Here is a 24,559-nt window from a genome sequence, read left to right on the forward strand (position 1 = left end):
ATGCTACTGGCACTCTCACCAATACGTTCTTCTCTATTAATGAGAGGACTACCCATTCCAGAACCCCATGGCTCTCTGGGCCCACTTGGGAGCATATTACTTATTGTGGAGGGAGGTATGAGAAATTGAGCCCAAGACCAAGGGAGACGATTTGTAATACCCAGTGGGAGGGCGGCCTCCTGGTGGTAAAATTGTTTGTATTCCTGCCTTGAGGCCTGGGGTCATTGCCTTGTAGGGACTCCTCTTTGGGAGAGTCCATTGAATAAGAACCCTTTACACAGAACTTTTCTCTCTGCCCCTGGTGCATAATTTCATTTTCGATAAAAATCTGCACTCCAGTTGTTTAGCCCTAATGCTGGTCAGCTGGAGTTGGGAAGGGCACAGGCACGGGTGGCTAACCTAACCCCATCAACTGAGGCGTCGGCCAGGAAAATAGCTGCATTTTGAATAGTTGGCAGAGCTTCTAGCAACTGTATTCTCTGTTCTTTGTCTCTGATCTGGACCTCTAGTTCCAAAAAGCCATTTTGCAAGGGATCTCACAGTGCAGGTGGCAGCAATGTTAGGCTTTAAGGATCCTGCCGTTGCTTCCCAGGCTGCTCCACGGAAAGGGTCCACCTACTTATCTAATGGGTCTTTCAGAAAACCTAGGTGTTGAAAGGCCAAGGCCACGTTTTTGGTTTTTTTTGTTTTGCTTTTCGAGACTTTTACTATAGCCGCGTCTATTTTGGCCGTAAAAGATGACACTGAGGCTCCACCTCCAATGAGCACAGGTAGGCATCTTTCAGCATTACAACCAAGCATTGGTTGCAGCCCAACAGGCTGACAGTCCATGAGCTCTGCTCAGGATCTGAATCCAGGACCTCTCGCACCCCAATCGACAATCATACCACAAGACCAACGAGGGTAAGTGCTTTCTTCCAAGATTGGCACAACTCTTCCAAAAAGGGGCACTTCCTTTTTTTGAATTTGGGGGACTGACACCTTCTTGACTGGTTTTCCTTCACAAATAAATTCAGCAGGTTTTTATGCACCAGGAAGACCGTATAGCTGCGCTCTTCTAGATTGGAAAACATGGGGTCTTTGATCGCTGCAAATTCGGGGATTCCACCCCTATGGTAGCTCTATTATTCTTAGGAGTTTCCCCGTGTCCTCTGCCGGAAAGTATGGCCAATCATACTATTCAGGCCCAACACATCACTGCTTTAGAGGAGATCTGTATGGCGGAATGGGCCAACATACCACCAACAGTGTGTGCCAACCTTATGAAGACTTACAGAAAACGTTTGACCTCTGTCATTGCCAACAAAGGATATATACTGTATATACAGTGTGTTTTATATGTATATATATATATATATATATATATATATATATATATATATATATATATATATATATATATATATATATATATATATATATATATATATATTTATATCTGTAATAAAGCTGAATGTGTGTATGTATGTATGTATGTGTGTGTGTATGTATGCATGTATGTATGTCCGGGATTGGCATCTGCACCGTCACAGCTACAGCCACAAAATTTTGCACACTCACACTTCTGGACCCAGAGAGCGTCATAGGCCATGTTTTGAGGGGAAATTTTAACCCCGCGCTTTACAGTTATTCACCAAAAAACCTGTCTCCATTAAAGCGAATGGAGCTGGGAGCCACAGTGCAGCTAGAACTTCAGAAGAATGCGCAGCCACGCCCTTAAATGGAATGTTGGCGTGTCACAATGCAGCCAGGGAAAGAGACAGACACAGACAGGGAAAGAGACAGACCTAGACAGGGTAAGAGACAGACACAAAGAGACAGACTGACAGGGAAAGAGACAGACAGGGAAAGAGAGGGAACGAGAGAGGTTAAGAGACAGACAGGTAAAGAGACAAACAAAAAGACAGACAGACACACGGAAACAGACAAAGGTAAAGAGACAGACAAAGAGACAGACGCATGGAAATAGACAAAGGGAAAGAGACAGACAGGGAAAGTGACAGAGATAGACAAGGAAAGAGACTGAGACAGACGGAGAAAGAGACAGACAGGGAAAGAGACAGACAAAGAGAGATTGAGACAGAGAGATATATACAGAGGGGGAGACAGAGAATGGGAAAGAAACAGAGAGACAGTTACTATCCCGGGCGTTAATACATTCTATTTATACATTCTATCCCGGGAATGTTAATACATTCTATTTTGTTAACAACAGTTATTAACCCAGGCGTGTGTATGTGTGTGTGTATGTATGTATGTATGTTCGGGATTGGCATCTACACCGTCGCAGCTACAGCCACAAAATTTTGCACACTCATACGTCTGGACCCCGAGAGCATCATAGGCTATGTTGTGAGGCGAAATTTTAACCCCGAACGTTCCAATTTACCAATCAATTTTTCCCCTATCTGCATAATGGGGAAAAAGTTAAACGAAAAGTGTTGGGGGCAAATCGCGCGTTCCAATTTACCAATCAATTTTGTTCCTAGAGGGAAAGAGACAGACAGGGAAAGAGACAGACAGGGAAAGAGATTGAGACAGACAGGGAAAGAGACAGAGATATATACAGAGGGGGAGACAGACATTATAATTACATTTCTATCTATTTGTTTTGTGGTTTTTGTGTGCAGAATACATTTTTGTTAATACATTCTATTTTGTTAACAGTGAAGGAAGGGGTTAACAGCTCACCTGTCATCCACTGCTATATCCACCAGTTGGGTGCTCAGAGTCCCCCGGTCAGTCCACGCCGGTATAATGCAGGAGAAAAAAGGGGAAGGTATGGACTCGGCACAATTTCCTTAAAAATATCTTAAGTCCTTTATTAATATTCTTCTTAAAAAGTCAGCCAAAAAGCATGCACAAGGATATCGTACAGGGAAAAACTTAACGCGTTTCGGACGTGGTAATAAAAGCTTTTATGTTTTATGTTAACAGCAGTTATTAACCCGGGCAAAGCCGGGTAGTACAGCTAGTATATATATAAACAAAATATTGAGATGAACTTTTGCTATTGACCAAATACTTATTCTCTACCATAATTTCCAGAAAAAAATCATATATATATGCATATATGTGAGTGTGTGTGTGTATGTATGTATATACATATATATATATATATATATATATATATATATATATATATATATATATATATATATATATAAAAAATGTATATACCGTATTTTTCGGACCATAAGACGCACTTTTTTTCCCCCAAATGTTGGGGAAAAGTGGGGGGTGCGTCTAATGGTCTGAATGTAGGGCATGGCTGCGGGGAATGAGGGTGCTGCGGTGGAGCGGGTCATCGGGGGCACGAGCAGGCTGCAGCAGCGCCTACCGTGACCACGTGGGCCCGCTCATTACATATGCACGCCCATCCTCCCTCCCATCTCTCAGCGCTGAAGCCGGGGCTGATAGGTGGGCGGGATGATGGGCAGGGACGCACACATAATTAACAGCCGGCCGTGATCACCCCTGGCAACTACAGCCTGGAGTGATCATGTGCGGCTGTATTCACTGCCCCCCGCGCATCATCATCAATCATCAGCGCGGCGTGCAGTGAATCAATCTACTCACCATTCCCCTGCAGCATCGCGATGTCCTCCAGTCTTCTGGCCGCGCTGTGTGGACTGGAGACTAGCGGTGCTCACAGCGATGACGTCATCGCTGTGCGCTCGTGTGTCTTCACAGCCGCGCCGGCAGACTGGAGGACATCGCAGTGCTGCAGGGAACGTGACCGGCTCAAAACAGCACTGCCGGCACAGACAGGAGGAGGAGCGACGCTGCGTGGAACGAGGAAAGGTGACTGTAAACGTTTATTTTTTGTGTGTGCCGCAGGATGGGGGTATATGAGCAGGATGATGGGAGTATATAAAAAGGATGGGGGTATATGGGCAAGATGATGGGGGTATATGGGCAGGATGATGGGGGTATATGAGCAGGATGATGGGGGTATATGAGCAGGATGATGGGGGTATATGGGCAGGATGATGGGGGTATATGGGCAGGATGATGGGGGTATATGGGCAGGATGATGGGGGTATATGGGCAGGATGATGGGGGGTATATGGGCAGGATGATTGGGGTATATGAGCAGGATGATGGGGGTATATACCAGGATGATGGGAGTATATGAACAGGATGATGGCATATAGCAGGATGATGGGGGCATATGAGCAGGATGATGGGGGTATATGAGCAGGATGATGGGGGTATATGAGCAGGATGATGGGGGTATATGAGCAGGATGGGAGCACATACCAGGATGCAGTATATAGCAAGATGGGGCTATACCAGGATGAGGGACATAAATATATACACAAGGCAGGAGGATCATTACCAGGATGGGGTACCTTAGTAGAGCATTTGGGGACATTACCCCCATAATAGTGTCAGCAGCAGATCCTCGCCCCATAACAGTGTGTCATGACCTCATTTTTTGCTTAAAATTTTATTTTCCTATTTTCCGTCGCTAAAACCAGGGTGCGTCTTATGGTCCGGTGCGTCTTATAGTCCGAAAAATACGGGGGGTGTGTGTGTGTGTGTATATATATATATATATATATATATATATATATATATATATATATATATATATATATATATATATATATATATATGATACATATATACACACATTGTATATTTTTTTTTTGAGGAAAAATATCTGCTCTGGACACAGTCCTCTCTATGCAAGACTTTGTCGTGTCCTTTGGGCAGGGCATTTTGCAGAGCACACATTCCTCTCTTTTTTATTCTTTTGGGGTTTTTGGCCTACAGGGTTTTTAGGGGACGGATAGAGCGAGAAAGCCAGTGTCAGACTTCGTAATAAGACGTCTACGTACCCTTCCTGTGAGCCCTGGCAGCTACCACAGTAGGACAGGTCTGGGATCTTCTGAAGCATTGCTGGTTGTTGTGTGAGATTCCATCTTAGAGGTCCACTGCAAGAACGCTGTCCGGATGCCCAGGTTTCAAATTCCTCCAACTTTTTTTTAATACAGCAGGCGCAACCTCCAATCTAGGAGGTGGCCTGTAACGCCATCCCTGGCGTGCACTGTCACTTCCGCTCCCATGAGCCCCCACGTCTCCGAAAGTGGTAGTGGGGCTCGCGCCTGCACACACGGCCATGTGTTTTCTCTGGTGTGTGGCGGTGTCTGCGGCTCTTCCTTCCGATCTCCGGAAGCGGCCACGGTGTCACTGCTCCAGGAGCTAACCCCAGCCGGGACCCAAATCCTGCTAGGATATATGTGGATTCGCTGACCGACTGTTGTTCAGGAAAACCCCGGTTCATGCAATGCTGGGCATGGAGGAAGGGGGCCGCACATGCGACTGTCGCGGCTCCGTGACACCTGGATCCCGGAAACCTCCAGGGCCCTCGAGACCCGATCAGCTAGAGAAATTTCCCCAGGTAACCTTCCAGGAACAGGAAACCACACTGGGGCTTTGGAGAGGTGCCACCCCTTCTATTTCAGAAAGGTTTCCTGTTTCTGGGAGTGGATACACTCATGTACGGTGCTGTCATGGGAAGGGAAAAATGGGGGTGATACAACAGGTAGAACATTCTGGAGATAGATGAATAAGAGGGACTAGACTCTGAGAAAATTTAGGAGTGACAGGGGAGAATTAATTAGTGAACTGAGGTTGATCAGCGTGTCTAAATGGATATGGTTTTTAAAGCATACTTAAAAATGTTGGGGGCTTGTGTAAATAGGATTCTCCGGGGTAGCGGATTCCAGAAAACATTTGCCGCACATGAGAAGTCTTGGATACTGAAGCGGGAGGTTCAGAATATGGATGATTTTAATCTTAGATCAGCTGCAGAATGGTAACACTGGTATCATACAGAGATGATGGACGAGATATATGGTGGGGCAGAACTGTTGAGGGCTTTGTGGGTTAATGATAAGTTTATATTGTACTCTGTAGAGGATGGGCAACCAGTGCAATGATTGGCACAGGGTGGAGGCACTGGTGTAGTGTCACAGGCCACGTTCACATTTTTATTATTTTACCTCAGTATTTGTAAGCCAAAATCAGGAGTGGCGGAAAAATGGAGAAGTGGTGCACGTGTTTCTGTTATACTTTTCCTCTGATGTTTCTATTTCTGAATTTGGTTTACAAATACTGTTGTAAAATACTGAACGTGAAAGTGGTCTCACAGTGATAGTAATATATCATCCAGTAATGAAAATCCAGTTGCATACACCTGTATGGCCTTGTTTTTGCAGCATATGCAAGGACTTGAAGAATCCCCATTCAAATATATGGGACAGCAGCAGATATAATTACACCAAATTTCCCACGCCAGAGTATACCCCAACACAGGTAAGTGGCTAATTCAACACTGATCTATTTGTGTATAGGTCAGCTTACATTTCACATACTAAAGCAGAATTACTACTTTAGCCTCGCCCTCAGGAAAGTTCTTCCAACCCTGAACTTTCATGTTCCAACTATTTACCTTTCTAAACTGAAAGTTTGCGTCATTCAGCCGGAGGGCAAGGACTGTATTTACAGAGCTGAGACTGTGCCAGAAGTAGGGAGGTAACGAGACACAAATGTATGGTGCGAGAGAAAAATATTCGGTGGAACTTTCTCATGGCCCTTGTAACTTCTGAGGTTATTACATGTGCATTCAAGAAATGACCAGCACAGAGTGACTAAATAGTAGTGCCATACTGTAACCACATAACTGTCCCTTACTATACCTAAGATATCAGCCACTGTACATCTAGACAGATTCATCCTAGCCAGTGTTGTGGGACAAGTTTCATCCAGGCATCTTTGTCTGAACATACGCCAAGAAATTTCCTTCCAATTGAGACGCGGTGGTCTTGTGTTACCATACTACTTCCTTTTTAATCTGAGAAACTAAAGTGGTTTACAGGAAATTAAAGTATGAAACGGGACACACTTGTAATGTGGTGTCTAGACTGCACTGCCTCATCTACATCTTATTTATTTTTATCAATTTGTCAAAACAGGGTAAGAACTAACAGTACAAATATATACAGTGCCTACAAGTAGTATTCAACCCCCTGCAGATTTAGCAGGTTTACACATTCGGAATTAACTTGGCATTGTGACATTTGGACTGTAGATCAGCCTGGAAGTGTGAAATGCACTGCAGCAAAAAAGAATATTATTTCATTTTTTTTTTTTTTAAATTGTGAAAAGTTTATTCAGAGGGTCATTTATTATTCAACCCCTCAAACCACCAGAATTCTGTTTGGTTCCCCTAAAGTATTAAGAAGTATTTCAGGCACAAAGAACAATGAGCTTCACATGTTTGGATTAATTATCTCTTTTTCCAGCCTTTTCTGACTAATTAAGACCCTCCCCAAACTTGTGAACAGCCCTCATACTTGGTCAACATGGGAAAGACAAAGGAGCATTCCAAGGCCATCAGAGACAAGATCGTGGAGGGTCACAAGGCTGGCAAGGGGTACAAAACCCTTTCCAAGGAGTTGGGCCTACCTGTCTCCACTGTTGGGAGCATCATCCGGAAGTGGAAGGCTTATGGAACTACTGTTAGCCTTCCACGGCCTGGACAGCCTTTGAAAGTTTCCACCCGTGCCGAGGCCAGGCTTGTCCGAAGAGTCAAGGCTAACCCAAGGACAACAAGGAAGGAGCTCCGGGAAGATCTCATGGTAGTGGGGACATTGATTTCAGTCAATACCATAAGTAACGTACTCCAACGCAATGGTCTCCGTTCCAGACGAGCCCGTAAGGTACCTTTACTTTCAAAGCGTCATGTCAAGGCTCGTCTACAGTTTGCTCATGATCACTTGGAGGACTCTGAGACAGACTGGTTCAAGGTTCTCTGGTCTGATGAGACCAAGATCGAGATCTTTGGTGCCAACCACACACGTGTTAGGTTGACCTAACGGTCACAGCTGTTGCCAGCGATGTCCGACTGCAGAGAGGGTACCGGTGACCCCCCTCTGCCCTCCCTTTAGCCTTCAATGAAAACAGGCAGACACCGTTATACACGTAAAGGCTAGGAGACGTGCGGCTCCCAAAAAGAAAACTGTATTATTTTGTTTACATTACAAAGTTATACAAAGTTGATTAGGGCGTAACTATGCAACATACATATTCATTAAAGGCGTGAATTACATATTCCCAGCAAGAGAAATTAATATAATGACTTATACTCCAATAACAAGATGTTTTTCAGTCGTCTCTAAGTCAAAACATTCTGCGTCCTTGAGGTTGGTCTCACAGTTTATTACGCAAATAAGTCTGGTTCGGTCTTGCCAGGGAGAATGAATTTCTATTATTTTTCTAAGGCAGTGAAAAAGGTTAACTCTTTCCTCACACACGTGACCTTTAGAGACTGGATGGCACTGCATACGACCCCAAGAATACCATCCCTACAGTCAAGCATGGTGGTGGCAGCATCATGCTGTGGGGCTGTTTCTCAGCCAAGGGGCCTGGCCATCTGGTCCGCATCCATGGGAAAATGGATAGCACGGCCTACCTGGAGATTTTGGCCAAGAACCTCCGCTCCTCCATCAAGGATCTTAAGATGGGTCGTGATTTCATCTTCCAACAAGACAACGACCCAAAGCACACAGCCAAGAAAACCAAGGCCTGGTTCAAGAGGGAAAAAATCAAGGTGTTGCAGTGGCTTAGTCAGTCTCCTGACCTTAACCCAATTGAAAACTTGTGGAAGGAGCTCAAGATTAAAGTCCACATGAGACACCCAAAGAACCTAGATAACTTGGAGAAGATCTGCATTGAGGAGTGGGCCAAGATAACTCCAGAGACCTGTGCCGGCCTGATCAGGTCTTATAAAAGACGATTATTAGCTGTAATTGCAAACAAGGGTTATTCCACAAAATATTAAACCTAGTGGTTGAATAATAATTGACCCACACTTTTATGTTGAAAATTTATTAAAATTTAACTGAGCAACATAACTTGTTGGTTTGTAAGATTTATGCATCTGTTAATAAATCCTGCTCTTGTTTGAAGTTTGCAGGCTCTAACTTATTTGCATCTTATCAAACCTGCTAAATCTGCAGGGGGTTGAATACTACTTGTAGGCACTGTATATACACACATATACACACACACATACAGTGGGGGAAATAAGTATTTGCATCATTTTGTAAGTTTGCCCAGACATGAACAGTCTATAATTTTAAGGGTAGGTTAATTTTACCAGTGAGAGAATGCCTCCAGACGTGCGCAAACCTCATCATCAACTACAAAAAATGTCTGGCTGCTGTGCTTGCCAACAAGGGTTTTGCCACCAACTATTAAGTCTTGTTTACCAGAGGGATCAAATACTTATTTCTCTCTGAAAAATGCAAATGCATGTATATAGTTTATACAATGTGATTTTCTAGATTTTATGTTTGATATTCTATCACTGTTCATGTATTTGTCAGTGGGCAAAGTTAAAAAAATCAGCAAGGGATCAAATACTTTTGTGTGTGTGTGTGTGTGTGTGTGTGTGTGTGTGTGCGTGTGCGCGCGCATGTATATAGAATATATTCCTGCACTGAAACTAATTAAGCTAAAACCTGAACCCAATTATTAAAAATTCTGTGAAATCTAGGTAATAACACCTTACACCCCCCCACCCCCCCCAAACACTTCTGAAACCTACTGCTCTATTCTATGTCCTGTTGTGTTTAAATATGTGACTCTTCAGATTTTGTGTTATACCATACCTGGTGAAGAGACCTGAGTGGTCTCGAAAGCTTGCTATTTATAACCATCTTTTCAGTTAGTCATTAAAGGGTATCAAGGTTGCACTGAGGATCACTGAGGTTTATTTTTTATCCAACTTTTTGCTATCTACTGGCTAACACAGTACAAAGGTATATTTTACTTTTATAGCACCATTAATTCCACAGCAATTTACATTCATCATTATCATTGTCTCAATGGAATTCACAATCTAAATTACCTGTCAGTATACACTACAGTATCTGTGAACATCCACATAAGGTGTACATTGTAGATGACTAGATAAGGCTTCAGTACTAAAGGTACCATCACACTAAACAACTTACCAGCGATCCCAACCAACAACGCAACTTGATAGGGATCGCTGGTAAGTTGCTAAGAGGTCGCTGGTGAGATGTCACACAGTCAAACCTTTCAACAACGCACCATTGATCCTAAACAACTTGTGCAACAACATCGTTGGTCACTGAGACCTGTCACATTGAACGATTAACAACATATAGGCGTGCATCTACGTTGCCTTCTCCGCGCCCCCTCCGCTCCTATTGGTAATCGTAAGTACGTTATGACTGGGCGGTGACTTTCTCTACTTCCAGCGATAAGGTTCTGGATTGCAGATCGCAGTAGAGTACTCAGGGCTGTTATATGCAAACCGCTAGCGGGATCACTGCTGCGACGCGGTTTATGCCGTTTGTGGGCGCTCGTGCGACATCACATCATGACGTTTCTCCCGTCGTCTTTGAAGTCTGGTGGGCGGTGTTGATTTTCTGTTATGTTTAGAGGTGGAAACATGGCGGCCAGGAGGCGCTGTTCTCCATGGGGGCCTGTTGAGGTGCATTATCTCATCAGAATGATGATTAAAAAAGATTATTTTTGTGAGGCAGAACATGAGCATCTCATGCTTCATAAACAGGCAGTGCTGGGGATGATCAGCAGAGGCCTGTCCCGAAGGTTTGGGGTGGAGCGGTCCACAACACAAATACATAAGAAGCTGGCGGACCTGCGCTACAGGTCCAGTGAGCTCCTCGCCAGCATCCGGGCAGACATCCTGAGGCGTCGTGGTGAGTGCTGTTTAGTGTCTCTGGCAAGGTTCTGTTTTGTTAACCCCTGAGCAACCCATGACTTACTGGGTACGTCATGGATCTTGTTTGCTTAATCGCCACCTTCTGTCGTGAGCATGACGTGGCGATCCGCACAAATATAATTTAATTTCAACAATTAACATGTGTAGTCGCGGGTGTAATAGGGTTCCACCCACGACTATTAACCACTTATAGTTCATTCTGACAAAATCTGTCAGCAAGAGCTATATGCGCCTAGCCATTTCGATAACTTCCCACGTCACCATCGGAGGTCACGGCACCCCGAGTAAACAATACATGTTTGGTGTCTCCAAACTCGCACCAACCTGAGGCATCACACCGAAACATCAGTGTAAGGGTAAGTTCACACAGTGCGTTTGTTGCGTCGTTTTTGCGCAGTTTTCGGGTGCGTTTTTGCTCAGAAAACTGCATGACTTTGCTTCCCCAGCAAAGTCTATGAGTTTTCATTTTTGCTGTCTGCACACAGCGTTTTTTTTCAGCTGCGTTTTTGTGGTGCCACAAAAACGCAGCATGTCAATTATTCCCGCGTTTTCCACTGCGCTTTTCATCCATTGAGTGCAATGGGATGTTGAAAGACGCAATGAGAAACGCAAATAGCTGCGTTTTGGTGTGTTTTGGTGCGTTTCTAAGACCAAAAACGCAGCTATAAACGCAGGAGGTGGGTAGTAAAGTGACATGTACAGGAAGAGGATTCCTTCTGTCAGTAAACACAGAAGCGTGAATCCTCCCGGTACCGTCACCACCGCTTACACCTCCCGTCCTGTGCATGTATGCTGCCGTGCGGTGCCATGTTTGGGCGGGAGGTGGAAGCGGCTGCGAAAACAAATGTGAACAGTAGAAAAAAAAAAAAATTTATACTTACCTGTCTGCAGACTCCCGGTGCCATGCACGCTCCCAGATCCTCCTACTGGTACCGCCGCTCCGGGTGTGTGCAGTCTCCCCGGGTAGGTATGCCTGCAGGATGCAGGACCTGGCGATGGATCACCTGATGCAGTCACCTGACGCATCAGCTGATCGTAAATAGTCTCGGGCTGATGCCGGCGCCCAGCCGGTTATCAGCGGATGCGTCAGGAGACGTCATCCCTGATTACCGGCAGCTGCTGCAGCGATCGGACGGGACCAGACTCCCTCCCCATCGCTCCAGGAGCTGCCGGTAATCAGCACATAAGTGAGTATTTTTTTTTTTTTTTGCACCGATGCATCAGCTGATTGTATAAAAGCCGATTATACAATCAGCTGATGTGTGATGTGCTTCAGCCCCTAGAACCTGACACATCATCTGATCACTTTGCCTTCCAGCAAACCGATCAGATGATATTGGATCCGGATTGGACGGCGCGGGACCCTTGACCCAGGATTACTGCGGAGGGGGGTTCTTTATTTCAATAAAGATGTAGTCACTAATTGTGTTGTGTTTTATTTCTAATAAAAATATTTTTCTGTGTGTTGTGTTTTTTTTTTATCTTTACTAGAAATTCATGGTGGCCATGTCTAATATTGGCGGGACACCATGAATTTCGGGCTTAGGGCCAGCTATACAGCTAGCCCTAACCCCATTATTACCCAGCGAGCCACCCGGCATCAGGGCAGCTGGAAGAGTTGGATACAGCGCCAGAAGATGGCGCTTCTATGAAAGCGCCATTTTCTGGGGTGGCTGCGGGACTGCAATTCACAGCGGGGGTGCACAGAAAGCATGGGCACCCTGCACTATGGATTCCAATCCCCAGCTGCCTAGTTGTACCCGGCTGGACTCAAAAATTGGGCGAAGCTCACGTCATTTTTTTTAAAAAATTATTTCATGAAATTCATGAAATAATTAAAGAAAAAAGTGCTTCCCTATATTTTTGGTTCCCAGCCGGGTACAAATAGGCAGCTGGGGGTTGGGGGCAGCCCGTACCTGCCTGCTGTACCCGGCTAGCATACAAAAATATGGCGAAGCCCACGTCATTTTTTTTGTTTGGGGGGGCAAAGAAATCCTGCATATAGTCCTGGAAGGAGGATGCTGAGCCTTGTAGTTCGACAGCTGCTGTGTGCTCTCTTGTATACACTATTGGATGGATGATGCTGAGCCTTGTAGTTCGACAGCTGCTGTCTGCTCTCCTGCATACACTATTGGATGGAGGATGCTGAGCCTTGTAGGTCTGCTCCCCCTGACTCTCCCTCAAGCATACAGTCCTGGATGGAGCATGCTGAGCCTTGTAGTTCTTCAGCTGCTGTCTGCTCTCCTGCATACACTATTGGATGGAGTATGCTGAGCCTTGTAGTTCTGCAGCTGTCTGCTCTTCTACATACACTAGTGGAGAATGAAGAACACATTGAAGAAGGAAATGACATCAGACCTTTTTTTTTGTTCACTGATAAAAAACGCATAAAGACGCAGTGAGCAAAAACGCAGCAAAACGCGTGCGTTTTTTGCCGGGTTTTTTTGACACGGGTGCGTTTTTGTGCAGTTTTTGCAGCAAAAACCGCACAAAAACGCAGCGTCAAAAAAACGCAGTGTGTGAACCTAGCCTTACCATTTAGTGAACATGGTAAATATAATATCCCAAAAAAAAAAATGGTAGGATCACCCTTTTTTTTTAAGATTTTCGACACGGTTTTTTTTTTTTCTTTCACGTTTTCAAGAACACTATACAGTGGAACCTTGCTTAACGAGAACAATCCGTTCTGGGACTGTGCTTGTTAATCAAGGTACTCGTTCAGCAAAGCAAGATTCCTCATAGGAAATCATTGCAATGCTGACGATCCGTTCCACAACTTCTAAAATGTCCCATCCTGATCCCCTATTCTGTCATTCAACACATGCACAAACACACACAAACACACATGCACGCATGCACATGCACATATTATATGCTCACCTTACCTTCCGTTCCATCGCAGGTCTTCTGGTACTTGCTGTTCTCTGGTACGGGGCCGGACTGTGTATCACGTTACCATAACGACAAGGCAGGAACTTCCCGGCCAGAGCGCTGACGTCAAAGGCAGAGCCGCTTGCCTCTGATTGACCAGCGCGCTGCCTTTCCTTAGCGGTGACAGGAAGTTCCTCCCTCGTCGCTATGGATGCAGATACACAGCGTGGACTGGAGCGGCCCGGCGCACTACAGCACACAGGAGGCCGGCGATGAAACGAAAGATAATCATATTATGTTATATTATATGCTCACCTTACCTTACGTTCCATCGCATGCCTCCTGGGCCTTGTAGTTCGCCGTGAGGACGTCGCGATGTACCCGGGAAATACAAGAACCATGATGCCGGCGGTGCAACGGAAGGTAAGGTGAGCATAATACTGTATGTGTGTGCGTGTGTGTGTGTTTGCGTGTACATGTGTGTGTGTGGACTGCAAGTGCGGGTCAGAGTGTGGTGGATGTACAGAACCGGAAGTGTGTGCGGTGAGAATTTTGCTCGTACAGCAAAGCTTTCTCGTAAAGCGGGTTACAAATTTACAGAAAGATTTGCTTGTTAAGCAAAATTCTCGTTAAGTGGGTTACTCGATTAGCGAGGTACCACTGTATGGTTAAACTTATGGTTTCCTTAAAAGGGAACCTGTCACCACTTTTTTGGGCTGTAAGCTGTGGCCATCACCATCACAGAGCTGTTATATACAGCATTATAACATGCTGTATAGGAGCCCAGGCTGCTGTGAGCAAACAAAAAACAATTTAGAGAACTAATGGTCCCGCTGTGGTGGAATAGGGTCATGGAGGCGTGTAAGTTGTTCATTGCAATGCACAGTGTAGATCAAATGCTAATATATTCAAAAGAAAATAATCACATTAGAAATACAGTTTGCATATCAGATGGAGAAGGTGGCAAAAAAAGAGCTAATTACCCCTGGTAAAGTCTGATATGCAAACTTGATTATACGTAAATTTCTGGTATGCTCCTGTGGTATAATGGGATTATTTTCTCTTTGCATATATTAGCATTTGATCAACACCCTCTTTGCAAAAACCATGCTGTGTAATCGCGTTTGTAGTATTGTCCATTGTCTTGACTATCGTTGTTATCTCAGTGCATATCAAAGTGACAGTAGAAGCCTTGTGCACAAGCCATATGATCTTCTATTTAAATTAAATCAAAGAATTTTGCTGATTGGGCATTGCTTTTTGTGCCTTGTTTTTTCAATGAATGCAGCATGTCTGCTACTTTGAGGCAAGGGGTCCCCATGTGTCTGGTACCCCAAGAGAAAAGGTTTGTTAAACATACTTGAGAAAAAGGGGTTTACACGCACCAACAAATCTAACGATGTGTCTGCGGGGTCACGTCATAAGTGACGCACATTCGGCGTCGTTAGTGTTGTATCGTGTGACAGCTATGTGCGATTGCGATTAAACGTAAAACCGGTCCTCGCTTGAACATCGTTCAAAAGCTAAAAATTGAACGTCATGTTGATCAATGTTCCCGAGTCTGCACACATCGCAGTGTGTGACACCCCGGGAGCATTGAACGACAGCATACCTCAGTACAGCTCATACCGCAGTACAGTACGAAATCGTATGCGGAATTGTATGGTGTACAGCAGGCTTAAGCCATGGAGGCCTGGAGTTATCCGCTCAATAGAAGTTTTCTCCTATACCTAGGACCACCTCCAGCTGTACCACCACCGCAACCTGCTCCACCATCTCCTGGTACGCCATCTCCTGCGGATCCCCCACCTCCACCTGCTGCACCATCTCCTGCTGAGGCACCCTCTCCTTCTCCTACACCATCTCCTGCTGCAACCCCATCTCCACATTCTACCCCATCGCCACCTTCTACCCTGTCTACTACGAATACCAAATCTCCATATATGGCCTTCTCCCCGCTATGCTATGTGTGCGCTATGTATGTATGTGCTCGGTGTATCCATGTGTGTCTGCTATGTGTGTATATGTGCAGTTGTTGTGTGTGTGGGTGTGTGTCCTGGTGCGTCGTGGGTGGTGTCACAAACTTAAAAACACGACTCTGGCTGTACACTTACGTCTCCTAAAGTGCCAGCCCCCTTTCAGATCGGAGTGGACTACCGGGCCCCCCCGGGTCCGTAGACGCTTGAGCCACCACCCAGCGACTCCGGATCAGAGCAGGCTCCGGTACGATAACTTCATTTGAATTTCTGATTTCCTGGTTCATTGGTCACCGTTGCTATAGTAACCCGCTCGTTAGGTTACTAAGGCAGCGTTGACGTGTTATGACAGCACGGGCAGCATCAGCATGAAGAAGACAGAAGATCAGCATAGTTTCAGAGGTGAGAGGAAGTAATAAAGATGTAGTCCCTAGGTGTTTATGTGTATTTATTTTTAAACCCTTGATTTGTGATTCTTATTGGCCGGGTTTTTACTTACAGTCTCTGTAAACCACTCCCGGGTGCTGGCCACCGTGAAAGTTAACAGTTATGGTAGTGGTCTTGCTTCCTCAGGACTTTAGTATCACTTGTGCTTGACCTGTGAGCCAGCTTTGTGCATCTTGTAGTGTGTAGGCCCTGTGGCCTGTATGGTGATACTACTCATGTGGTCCTAGTCATGTGCAATGTCTCATGTGTGCACTGTATGGCAGTACTTCTCATGTGGTAGTACTCATGTGCTATGTCTCATGTGGGCACTGTATGCTGGTACTATTGATGTGGTACTACTCATGCGCATTGTCCATTGCCCTGACTATAGTTAGTATAATGATGCATATCAGAGTGACATTATTGAAAATGTTGTACTTTTTGCCAGTGTTCAAGCCATATGTGTGTGTATTTTTAGTGCCTATCTTTCTGAAATAAACCCCCTCTCATTTTTTCAACACACATAACTTTCCAATTTTTCAGTCAATCTACCCATATCTTCCCCTAGCTGAATCCCACCCCTTCACTGACCGGACCTCAACCCAACACATTACCCAGCCTTATTAGGGCAGCTACTAGCTGTATGCATTAAAGGCAGCAACAATTTTGAAAACAAAAAACATATTTATTAACATTAAACAAATAAGGCAACAAGCAAACAAACAAAACATGTTAAAAGATTAAAAAAAACCCAAAAAAACTACAAATCTTGGTAATAAGAGTCCGAAAAGGAACATTGTTCACCAGGTATCGGAAAATGTTGGGTCGATTGCGATGCCATGGGATAATGTGGGTGAAGCCTCCTTGGTGTGCTTTGCATAGGCTCTTGAGAGGCATTCCATGAAGGGTATGACAATTGAGTAGGGTCTAACATGGTAGATTTGTCCGTCAGTTTCCCCTCTGCTGCTTGATTTAGAGCCTCAAACATAACTCTTTCTGCATGCCTTCTTTGTATTGGGTCCAGCTGCTTTAGTCTTTCATCTGCTAATTGTGTAAAACCGCACTTGGCGTTATTTTTTTCTTGATTTAAAATGGTGTTCGCCAAAGCGATAAGTTTTGCTGAATTAGAGCTGGAAGACGAAGTGGTGGGTTTTCTTTTCCGCGATGAGCATTGTCACACAGCTTGACTGTTTTGTTCTTCGGCAGAATCTACATGTTGAGTGATGGTGATAGCATCATTCACACCTGTTGGTGTGTCCACAGCTTGAAAGTGGTCCTGCACAAGGAAGACAAATATTATGTTAAAGCAAACCCAGAAAATAATTTTAAAACTTACAGCAACACCCAAGTACAGTATTGTGTTTTTGCATTGGATATCCTAACCGGCAGGCACATGGGTACACGTTAGGGAAGTAATACAGGATAAGAAATGTCATTCAACAGTATGCAAAATACAAAGTTTAAATGCTAATTATAGGTAAGAAAAAAAAAGGTACTTACATCTCCGACAGGAGAGTGTGATCGGACCTCAGCCTCTTCTTCCTCCTCCACCGTTATCATCGATTCCAGTGGACGAGGAATCTCTTGATCTCTAGTGAAGCTCATCAAGTCATAATACCAGAGCTTTGGAACATATAGTTCCTCAGTTCCGGCACCTGACTTTGATGAGTGCTCCACCTTATTTAATTCTCTTTTAAAGACTGTGCGGAGGGCCTGTATTTTCTTTTTAACCACGGTCTCATCCACGGTTTCTGTTGGGTTATATTTCTTGACAAGGTCGACCAGTTTGAGATAGGCGTCCCTTTTCTTATATCTGTTACTGTAATCTGCTGACTTTATTTTCCATAAACAGGGCAGGGAGCGATACATCTCTAGCAAGTCTCTAATAAAATCTTGGCTATTAGAAGACATCTGAAAACAGAAAAGTGAACAGTGTTACCAAAAGAATACATGTAACATTTTTGAAAACTCATAAACCACAATAGAAAAGCCCTAGCATTGAAAGGCATGGCACTACACAATGGTTGCCCTTGGCAAAGCATATCTGAAAAATCATAAACCACATTAGAAATGCCCAAGCATTGGAAGAATATGGCAATCAACAAGGGTTGCCCTTGGCAAAGCTTATGTACACAAATAGAAACCTAGGCCTCCATTTGCTTGCAAGCCTAAAAAGCCTTAGCACAATGCAGAACACAATCATGATTGCATAGAATTGATATTAACAAATATATAATATATCATACTATTAAATATTTAAAAAGTAATATAATTAATACAAGAACGCAACTACGATCTCAATTTGAGCTCGCAAACATACCTTGCAAAGTAAGTAGTAGTAGATGGTTTAGATCCACAAAGAACAGACTTGCGACTCAGATGGGAACGCAGAGGTAAATCCAGATGAATGCATTTGGAATCGCTAATTCGCTCCCTTTTATATAGAGACAGGGTCATCCAATCACAGCGCATCAGTCGTCCAATCACAGCGCATCAGTGGCCGCCAATCAGAGAATGACAACGCATCAGTGGCCACTATACAGAATGACAATTCAGAATGGCCGACAATTCAGAATGGCCGACACAGACATTATTATATCGTGATAAAAATACATGAAACTAGCCAGAATCGCTGATTTCATGTCACGTAGCGAACGCAGCTGCGTCCCCGGTGTTTCATTCTTGGTCGCAATTGCGTCACGCAAGTCTTTTGCGTCGACGTTAGAATTCTATTGGACGGCGCTGATTTGAGTTGGGCGGGTCTAATGTTGTTGTTGTGGCCTACTGAAATATGGCAGCTAGAAGTCGGTCATCAGCTTGGGGAGAGGCAGAAGTAACATATCTAATTAAAAACGTGGACAGCAGAGATTATGATTGTGTTGGACACCATGTCCATCCTGTGCTCCACAAGAAGGCAGTGCTGAGGAGGATTAGTAGGGGCCTTTTGAGTAAATTTGGGGTGCAGCGTTCAACTACACAAATAAGGAAGAAGCTCTCAGATCTGCGTTACAGGTCTAGCAACCGCATTGCCAGCATCCGTTCTCAGAGCCAGCTCCAACCTGGTGAGTGGTGTTAACTAAAGTTGTTTGAATGTCCAATAATATTGGGGCTGGCGGATCACTGACATATTTATAAAAGAGTCCGATCTGCGCCGTAATCCAGTGCCCATATAAGTCAATGGGGTCCGGCCGGGGATAGCGCATAAACATTGCGGATCTGGACGCTATGGCTATGTGCGCACGTTGCGTAAATCCATGCAGTTACGCTGCGCTTTGCAGCGCAGCGTAACTCCATGCGTCCGGCGTACCCTGCACAGTCTATGGAGATTGTGCAGGGGCCGTGCGCACGTGGCGTTTTAGAGCGCAGCGCTTCTGCTACTGCCGAAGCGCTGCGTAAAAAGAAGTGACATGTCACTTCTTTCCTGCGCTTTGCCGGCAGCTCCTGCTCTGTCTATGGGAGGAGCTGCAGGCAGAGCGCATGGAATCGGCTTTCACTACGGACATTTCTGCATCGATTTAAAGCGCACGTGTGCTCTTCAGATCGCTGCGGAAATTTCTGCAGTGACTGTACGCAATGTGCACACATAGCCTAACAGTCCGGGTCCACTCAGCACTAGTGTTAACATTGGTTTGCCCAGTATATGGTGGCTCTTTAACATGAGTAGTACCACATGAGTAATTACACCCACATGAGACACAGCACATGAGTAGTACCACAAGAGTACTTATTGTGAGTTACCCCCACGTGCAAATATTACAAGGTATAATTTTATCCAGAGCCGCAGCCCCAGCAGGACCCACCTCCAGACCCGGAGACGCAGCTGGAGCCTCCACCAGACCTGGAGCCACAGCTGGAGCCTACACCAGACCCGGAGCCACAGCAGGATCCACCAGCAGAGGCGGAGCACCAGCCGGAGCCACCTTCAGTCTCTCCCTCCTCACTTCATGTCATCGGAGCAGGTTTGCCTTACGGTAATTTTTAAAGTTAAAAATAGGGGCATATAACTTTGACACGATAGAGCTATCTTACCCACAGCTCCCAGATTTCCCATGATCTGAAATTCCTCTATCAGCACCCAGCTTTCCTATGTTCTGATATCCATCTTGTCCTCGGCAAAGTGCTTCCCCATGCTCTGCTATACATCTTTCACTCAGCACCCAGCTTTCCCATATCAGAGCCTGGGAAAGCTGGGTGCTGAGTGAAAGATGTATAGCACAGCATGGGAAAGCTGGGTGCTGAAGGAAAGAGCCTTTTTCCCTCAGCACAAAACATCCCCATCCCCTTATTGTATCTTTGTCCCCCTTCTATTTCGTTGTCAAAATACAATAATGGCCCCCACATAGCCTTAAGGCCGCTTTACACGCAGCGATATCGGTATCGATATTGCTAGTGTGGGTACCCGCCCCTATCTGTTGTGCGACACGGGCAAATCGCTGCCCGTGCCGCCTAACATCGCCCAGACATGTCACACATACTTACCTGCCCGGCGACGTCACTGTGACCGGCGAACCGCCTCCTTTCTAAGGGGGCGGTTCGTTCAGCGTCACAGGGACGTCACAGCCGCGTCAATGAACCGCCGCCCAATCGAAGCGGAGGGGCGGAGATGAGCGTGAAGTAACATCCCGCCCACCTCCTTCCTTCCGCATAGCAGCCGGGAGGCAGGTAAGGAGAGGTTCCTCGTCCCTGCGTTGTCACACGGAGCGATGTGTGCTGCCGGAGGAACGAGGAATGACTACGTTACTGCTGCAGTAACGACATTTGAGAATGGACCCCCATGTCACCGATGAGCAATTTTGCATGTTTTTGCAACGATGCAAAATCGCTCATAGGTGTCACACGCAACGGCATAGCTAATGCGGCCGGATGTGTGTCACCAATCCCGTGACCCCAACGAGTTCGCATTAGCGATGTCATAGCGTGTAAAGCCCCCTTTACAAAGAGTATAAAGGGTCCCACATAACCAATCATATATTAGAATACACCTCCATAGTCCTCCATGTATAATTATGCAGCCAGCCTCTCCAGTCCTCCATGTATAAAGCAGTCTCTCCAGCTATGATGTACTATGAAGTGTTTTGTCTCACCCTAGCCGCTGAAGGTGATGCCAGAGGATTCGGGTGGAACCTCAGCCCGTCTTTACCTGACGAGGAGGAACACCCAAACCGTAAGTTTTAACAACAAACATGTACCTCTAAATGATATATCTACATATAATTTGCCTTTTTAAGTTGTACCATTCCCTCCATAGAAATACCAACATTAGAAGACCTTCAGGCCTCACACACGAGGATTCTGGCGACACAGCGCACTGTGGCAGCAGCACAGCGCACACTGGCAGCGGCACAGCGCACACTGGCCACAGCAGTTAAGCAGCACGGAGTGCAGCTGGCCAAATATGTGGCATCCCAACAACAGGGCGGCCGATAATATTTTTTTTTTGTTTGTTTAAAATATTGTTTTTTATGTTTATTTGTGTGATTATTGCCCATCAGTGTTTTTGGGCGTAGACATGACAACACTGACAATAAAAAGTTTTCCATACCTCATTTTTGTGGTCTCCATGAATAGTTCCAGTAGGACTGCATTTAGCTTGGAGGAATAGATCTGTTTGAAGTTTTGCATTTAGATCCATACTCACCATGTCCACCAAAACCCTGATGCTGCCAATCCATGTCCGTGTCCTGGGGAAGCCTCCGATCACCGTGCAATCATCCAGTGGGCATTCACGCCGTATAGGTACAGGGAGTGGAAGGACCAGTGACGCACGTGCGGTCACTTAACGTGGTGACGTCAGGAAGGTATTTTAGCTTACTGTACTTCGCAACTTCACCTGCGCTTCTGCACAATGGATCATACTACGGGAAGAAGACAAGATCGGAGGATTTCCCCCAGGACCCGGACATGTATCGGCAGCATCGGTGGATGTTGACTATGGATATATGTGGCTGTGTGTATGTATGTATGTACCAGTTAAAGACACAAACACTGAGTGCAAGAGGGAGGGACCCCTGTTTGCTACACGGGACTCTGTGTGTAATTCTTGTGAACTGTGAGTACACCATTTACCGCCGGTCCAACTCGGCACGTCACCTTCCCCAGCCATTTTTCCCATACACCTGGGACTACACCTCCCCTAACCGTCTCACCATCAGTCACCACAACCCATGGGTGCCCTCACCGACAACTCACTCCACAGTAAGTACGAGCACGGTTCCGGCCACCGCTGCTTACTACCAGGCCAAAGGCGGGATGCAGATGGGTTGGTGCATGTATACAGATGCATACATGTAATATAATGATTGTGAGTGATGATAGATGTTTACTTGCTTTTTGAAATGACAACTACCAAACAGCAGATATACATTTTAAAGTGTTTATGAAACATGTAAATTAAAACACAAAAATATTTAGGTAGCAACATCAACTGTTTAGGAAGAGATGTTTGTAAGCAGGCTTGAGAGGGTGCACGGCCCGAAAAAAGCCATTGATGACAGCCGTTCAAAGACAACAAAGGCGAAAACTGTGGCCATTGAAATTTTAAAAATGGTGGAAGGACAAGTGCAGCCAATGGTGTTTGAAGCCTTCATATTGTGTAGGGTAGGGTTACTGGAATTAAAAAAACAAACATTGTTGGGAAGAAAATTAATGCCTGCTGCCCTCCGCTTGGCCAGCCGCATAACGGGACATCATCAGAGCATGATGGTCGAGCTTGGCCATCAGTCTCCTCTGTGCAAATATAATTCTTCTCTGCGCAGCAAGAATACTTGAGTGAGAAGAGACGAGGTCTGCCAAAGTTGGGATTCCTGTGGAGGGAATGGTAAAGGTTTTAAATTATAATTTTTGTTTATGCTTAGTATTAAGAGACATACGAGATTCATGTTAAACACTTACGGCTTTCCTCCTCGTCGGACACAGAGGGACTGATGGACCCTGATGTGGTTGGAATACCGCCTATACAAACAAACAACATTTAATAGTACATGACAGCTTTATGTTTTGCAATTTATATGGAGCTTATGTTATGTGAAACAATTACCGGAAGCCGATCCAGCAGGGGGCTCTTCCTCCACCGGGGGCTCTAGCTCCACCGGGGGCTCATGGTCCTCTGCAGTCTCTGGATCCTCCGGGGGCTCATGCTCCTCTGGATCCTCCGGGGGCTCATGCACCTCTGGGGGCTCTGGATCCTCCGGGGGTTCATGCTCCTCTGGATCCTCCGGGGACTCATGCACCTCTGGGGGCTCTGGATCCTCCGGGGGCTCATGCTCCTCTGGTAGTTCCTGCTGTGGTCCTGAAGAGAATTAACCTTATTACATACATATATCTATCTATCTATCTATCTATATATATATAATCAATATATCTATCTATATAGATAAGTATATGTATATACCTATTATATGTATGTGTTAGGCACCCTTCACACGTCCGTGTTTAGCCCGTTTCCGTATGTACCGGAGACACGGCCAAACGTGCACCAATGTTAATCTATGTTTGAGGTCACACCTGCGTTATTTCAGAATGTTCGTGTGTCTGTGATCCGTATGTGTTTCCGTTTTGCACGGAAGCATGTCCGTTTACTGCACGGGACGCACACGCGGACACCATGAAAGTCAATGGTTATGTGCGCACAATACGTGACACGGATGCATCTCTGTATGCTCCGTGTATGTTTTGTGCTTTTTTCTAGTGATGCCGGTCATTCATTGTTTTCCTGCCTATGTCTGTCAATCTCCCTCAATACGTCGGTCGGTCTCTATGTCTGTCGGTCTCTCTCTGTCTTGTCTGTCCCTCTCTCGTTGTCTGTCGGTCAGTTTCCCCCCTCTCTCATACTCAACGTTCCCCGATCACCGGCGCGACGCTGCACGGCTGTTCTCTAAACCCCAACGGCTTTTCCTCTTTTGAAAAAAGCTGGCCACTCATTGACCAATCTCCTTATTACCCCTTATTATTAGCGTGGGGGAGTGTCTAACTGCAAGCAATCATAGGTGCCGGTGGGTGGGGAAAGCAGGGAATACGAGATTGTTTAATGAGCGGCCGGCTTTTTTAAAGAGGAAAAGCCGCCGGAGTTTAGAGAACAGCCGTGCAGAGCCGCGCTCCGGTGATCGGGGAACGGTGAGTATGAGAGAGGGGTACTCCATTCAGTTACACTGAGGATTAGCGTTCACCGGTGAGTCCTTCACGGGTGACCGCAAATCAGGACGCGACACCCAGACACAGCCGTGGTATGACAATGAATTTGGGTTAAGTTCACCACAGTTCATTCTCTATGCGCGACTCTCTGCTGTCAGTGGGTATGTATCTACGACATTGTGCATCACAAACACGCATAAATTCAGACGGACAACACATACACACGACAGTTATTTCTCACACGCATAAACGGACAACCAACAAGCACACACGGCTAGCATACGTCATTCACACAGATGGCACACGGACACCAAAAAAAGAACACAAAAACGGAAAACGGACTTGAAAAACGGACGTAACACACGTG

The 24,559-nt window shown here is 45.5% G+C and overlaps 1 protein-coding gene across 1 annotated transcript in view; it reads left to right on the forward strand.

The window, feature by feature from the left end:
- ILRUN (inflammation and lipid regulator with UBA-like and NBR1-like domains) overlaps positions 1-21,594 on the forward strand; it is a 205,307-nt gene extending 183,713 nt beyond the window's left edge. The window contains exons 4-8 of the mRNA XM_075333652.1: positions 2,668-2,779; positions 6,231-6,327; positions 19,839-20,033; positions 21,152-21,226; positions 21,311-21,594. Coding sequence (XP_075189767.1) covers positions 2,668-2,779; positions 6,231-6,327; positions 19,839-20,033; positions 21,152-21,226; positions 21,311-21,325 — 494 coding nt within the window. The 3' untranslated portion in view covers positions 21,326-21,594. The remainder of the gene's footprint in view (positions 1-2,667; positions 2,780-6,230; positions 6,328-19,838; positions 20,034-21,151; positions 21,227-21,310) is intronic.
- Positions 21,595-24,559: the final 2,965 nt, after the last annotated feature.

Source organism: Anomaloglossus baeobatrachus, chromosome 2, assembly GCF_048569485.1.
Source record: "Anomaloglossus baeobatrachus isolate aAnoBae1 chromosome 2, aAnoBae1.hap1, whole genome shotgun sequence".
Taxonomy (NCBI): Eukaryota; Metazoa; Chordata; class Amphibia; order Anura; family Aromobatidae; genus Anomaloglossus; species Anomaloglossus baeobatrachus.